Source organism: Limulus polyphemus, unplaced genomic scaffold (genome assembly GCF_000517525.1).
Source record: "Limulus polyphemus unplaced genomic scaffold, Limulus_polyphemus-2.1.2 Scaffold419, whole genome shotgun sequence".
Lineage (NCBI taxonomy): Eukaryota > Metazoa > Arthropoda > Merostomata > Xiphosura > Limulidae > Limulus > Limulus polyphemus.
In genome coordinates, this window is record NW_013666029.1 from 380,155 (window position 1) to 384,161 (window position 4,007).

General features: G+C 30.2%; 1 protein-coding gene across 2 annotated transcripts in view; it reads right to left on the reverse strand.

The window, feature by feature from the left end:
* Positions 1-4,007, reverse strand: part of LOC111083005 (neuropathy target esterase sws-like) — an 83,031-nt gene that overhangs the window by 46,576 nt on the left and 32,448 nt on the right. For both annotated transcript variants that reach the window (XM_022384275.1, XM_022384274.1), the window contains exon 11: positions 1,786-1,914. In XM_022384275.1, the coding sequence (XP_022239983.1) occupies positions 1,786-1,914 (129 nt within the window). The remainder of the gene's footprint in view (positions 1-1,785; positions 1,915-4,007) is intronic.

Genomic DNA, 4,007 nt, shown 5'->3' on the forward strand with positions numbered 1-4,007 from the left:
TAACTCACATTTTACATATAAAGCCATTCCTTCCCCTCTTTAATACTCTATCCCTATTAAATAGCCTATAACCCTGTATTTCAAAAACATTTCTGTCATCAAAATCATCTACGTTGGTTTACGTTTCAGTTATTCCAATTGTATCAAAATCTTTCATTCCCACCAGTGGTCTAAAGTCATCTATTTTATTTCTTATATATGAACTTCTAGCATTACAATAGTAACAATTAAGCTCACTCTTATAACTATTTCTATACTAATTTCCTATGCCAGACTGTTCTCTGCCTCTTATTCTTTTTGAATTTAGTTTATCCTGGCCCTCACCACTGTCTAGTCCTAGTTTAAAACTTCCCTTACAACCGAGTTAATAGCTGTAGTAAACAAGCCAGCCCCTATCTTATTTAAATGTAAACCATCTATTCCAAAAAGCTCCCTTCTTCCAATGAACTTATTCCACAAGTCTAACCAGCCAATCTACTCATCCTTACATACTAACTTAAGCCTAGCATTTAGCCCCAGTGATCTACTTACAACATCATACCCACCGTTAATTCTCAGCAGTATCCCTAACAAAATTAAGGTCTTTTGCTTTAAGTGTTTTTATCAACCTCTAGTACTTATCAATTAGCTCCTCTAAACTACCTTTCCCTACATCATTAGCCACTAAATGCACCACAAAAACTGCAACTCTTTACTATATCTCCTACTCTCTCAGTTATATCCTCCACCTGTGCCCCTGGGTAGCATAATCCGATTATTTTCTCCCTATTTACCTCACAGACTATTCTATCCACATGAACTGTCAAGGAATCACCTATAACTATAACCTCGTTATCATTCAAATCCTTCTCTGACCCTTTTGTTTCCCTTACCTCCAATAGATCCTCATCTGCAGAAGCCAAGGGCTGAAATTTGTTGCTCAATAGAATAGGCTCATTACAATTAGATCTAATAGTTTGAGTTTTAGCTCTAATAGTACTCTAACTTCCTGAAAGTCATTGTTAACTGAAGTATTCCTTGAATGTAAAAGTTTAATAAAACCCACTCATTGCACCCATAACATCTAAAAAACTGTGAACACTTAACTCCTACACTAGTCTTAACCATTGTATTTATACTTATAGCCTGAAAATATAAATACTCAATATCAAATACTAGTAACCTATTGTCAACACTGTTACTGTTAAGCCTAATGTTTAAGAACCAATTATATTATAATTTTTTTTATTACTAGTTTATCTTCACACTAAAGTAATAAAGTTTATCTTTAATAATATAGAACTTAGAAATAGAACTTTACTAGAAGTGACAATAACTAGTCTTTGATGTACACGTAATGTTAATAATACAATATATTTAGCCTGATTTATATTATAACCTACCTATAACTATAGGATGAGTTTAAATTAATGGATCTAAGTTCAAGTAAACAAGTTACTCCTTAAAACATGAAGAACAATAAACTAGTTTTTAGATTGTATTTATTTAATAAAAACAATGTATTTAACCTGTTTTATGATTTACCAGTAAGTTGAAATATACCTAAGCTTAAAATACTGTTACACATACTAAGTCTTCAATGTTATAGTAAAATTTACACCACTAAACTCTAAGTTAAAACTTTGCCCATTTTACTTTTATTTAACAATCTTATTATATCTAGTTATTCTTGTCAATAAAATCATAAAATTATACATTTAAAATAAGTATTCAAAACAATATTGCTAAAGAAAAATGAGCAGAAATGGGTTTTTTCAGTGAAATGAAAAACACTGCAATACATACCAATAGTAGTGAGGGAGTGATAAAGCTCCATAGTGAATGTATAAAGAGGCACATCATCAGAAACACTTAGGATGGCAACTGTTGCAAAATTACAGCCAAATGGACGGGAACCAATAGTTGCAGCCTTGCCTTTAAACAAAACAAAAAAACTGACAAGACTGATCATTCCAAAAAAAATGGTAGCCCTGTTCTGAAACAGATTAATATATTCTGTTCTGTGCTTAAGCTTGTGTAAAACTACTAGAATTAGCTGTACCTAGCTTTTGAAGTGATAAACTAAAAGGAATGCAGCTGCCAACTCTTGGGCTACTTTTATCAATGAATATTGGGATTGACCATGACTTTATAACATCCCCATAGCTGAAAGATCAAGTATGTTCACTGACAGGATCCAAACCTGCAACCAGCAGATTGTGAGTCAAGTGCCCTAACCACCTGGCCATGTTAGCCTGTATATACTTCTGCAGTCTACTTTTTCTTTTCTTTTTTTGCCCAGAATAATTAAACACAGATAATGCTTACAAAAAAGTGAACATGTTTTAAAGTAAGTTCAACAATTATACTTACTTACTTGTATACCTTTATTAAGCAAATGAAATAAAGATATGAAAATTATTTTTTAATTTACAGAAGTTCATACAAGGTTATAGTTTTGTATTTAGTTACACTGTGGTTTAACTACCATCAAGTGTGGTTGGCTATATTCTATATTTGTGTAGGTAGAAATGAAAAAAGAACAATTATTATAGAAAGTATTACAAAATATCATGTGTATATTTACAGAGTTTTATAATTACAACAATACATAATGCTTACATAAACACTAAAAACAAACAAAATAATACATCTTAAAGACACATTTAAACAACATTGCAATAGATTGGAAGCCTGATTTCACATTTCTGGCCCCAAAAATTTAAGCAAAGCAACTTTTTTTTTAAAAAAAAAGACTCATGTAGATGCTCCAGTGAGGTATGGTCAAGATTTGGGGACCTCAAGTTGTATTGAACAAATTTCTTGAAAACTGGTAATAAAATATATAGAACTGTTAAAAATGAGAGTATGAAAACATATTTAGAACATTTTCAAAACTTGAGTTCCCATATGGAGGTCAAAGGGGTTTTGGAGAAGTTCTTTGGGCTAAATCCATTGTTTTACATGAAAATTGTCATGGATATGTAAGAAATCATTCAAATTATCTAAATTTGGATTTTCAAAAATATTGACATTCACGAATCAAGAAGGTTTTGGGAACTCTAAGGATTGAATGTATGGATTTAATTTAAATGTAAATGGTCATTCAAATAATAATGTACAAAATTATTTATGTATTTTTTGTTTTCCATAACACTTTGGACTAATTTTTAAAGTAACAAACTAAGATAGGATCCCCTATTGCCACAGGAATAATTTATTGTGCATGACACAAGGTTTTAGTGTCTTACATTCAAAATTTTATTAAACTATTTTTTGTTTATGTTATACCAATTAGAATAGCATAAAATCTTAGCTAATAATCCATATTTTAATAGTATACAAGTTCTAAGTTCTTAATATTAAAAAGAATCCTGAATTTTCACTAGTGTGACCAACATGACACACTTTCTCTTAGCATGTCATTATCCCTATTTATTCACCACCCCTCGAAAAAGTACTAAATTAAATGTAAATTACTCTCCATAAAATTGTTATTGCTCAGACAAACCATAATTTTTATAGCCTTCCATTTTGTTTGGTTACAGAGCTATCGAATAGAAAATCAGACCCCTCCTGCCACATCCTTTCTTTCACAATTCGTTGATAATTCTCTCTTACGTTTCATTATATATTACCTATAACCAATAGAAAGTCAAGGTATTCATCTATCAAATGATGTATTGCATAATGTTATGTTCTGAACAGTATTTCACTCACAGTAATAACATCGTTCCCATAGGAAAGTTAATGACTAGCTTGGATGAATTTGTAACGGCTCTTCGCATAGTTAGAAAGCTAGTAAGTAAATTTGTCTCCTTTTTGTATGTTATTAGTCTATATTCTTTGGTGCATTATTTTAATTAAATAAAAATTATTAAGTGCATTACAATCTATAATATAAAAACTAAGGTTAACTCTCTTTGAACGTGAAAGAACAAAAGAAAAAGAAATACTAATTATTATTTATCTATTTTATTTCATGTTATTATTTACTTTATATTAATTAAAATTAAAAGTAAAAATTA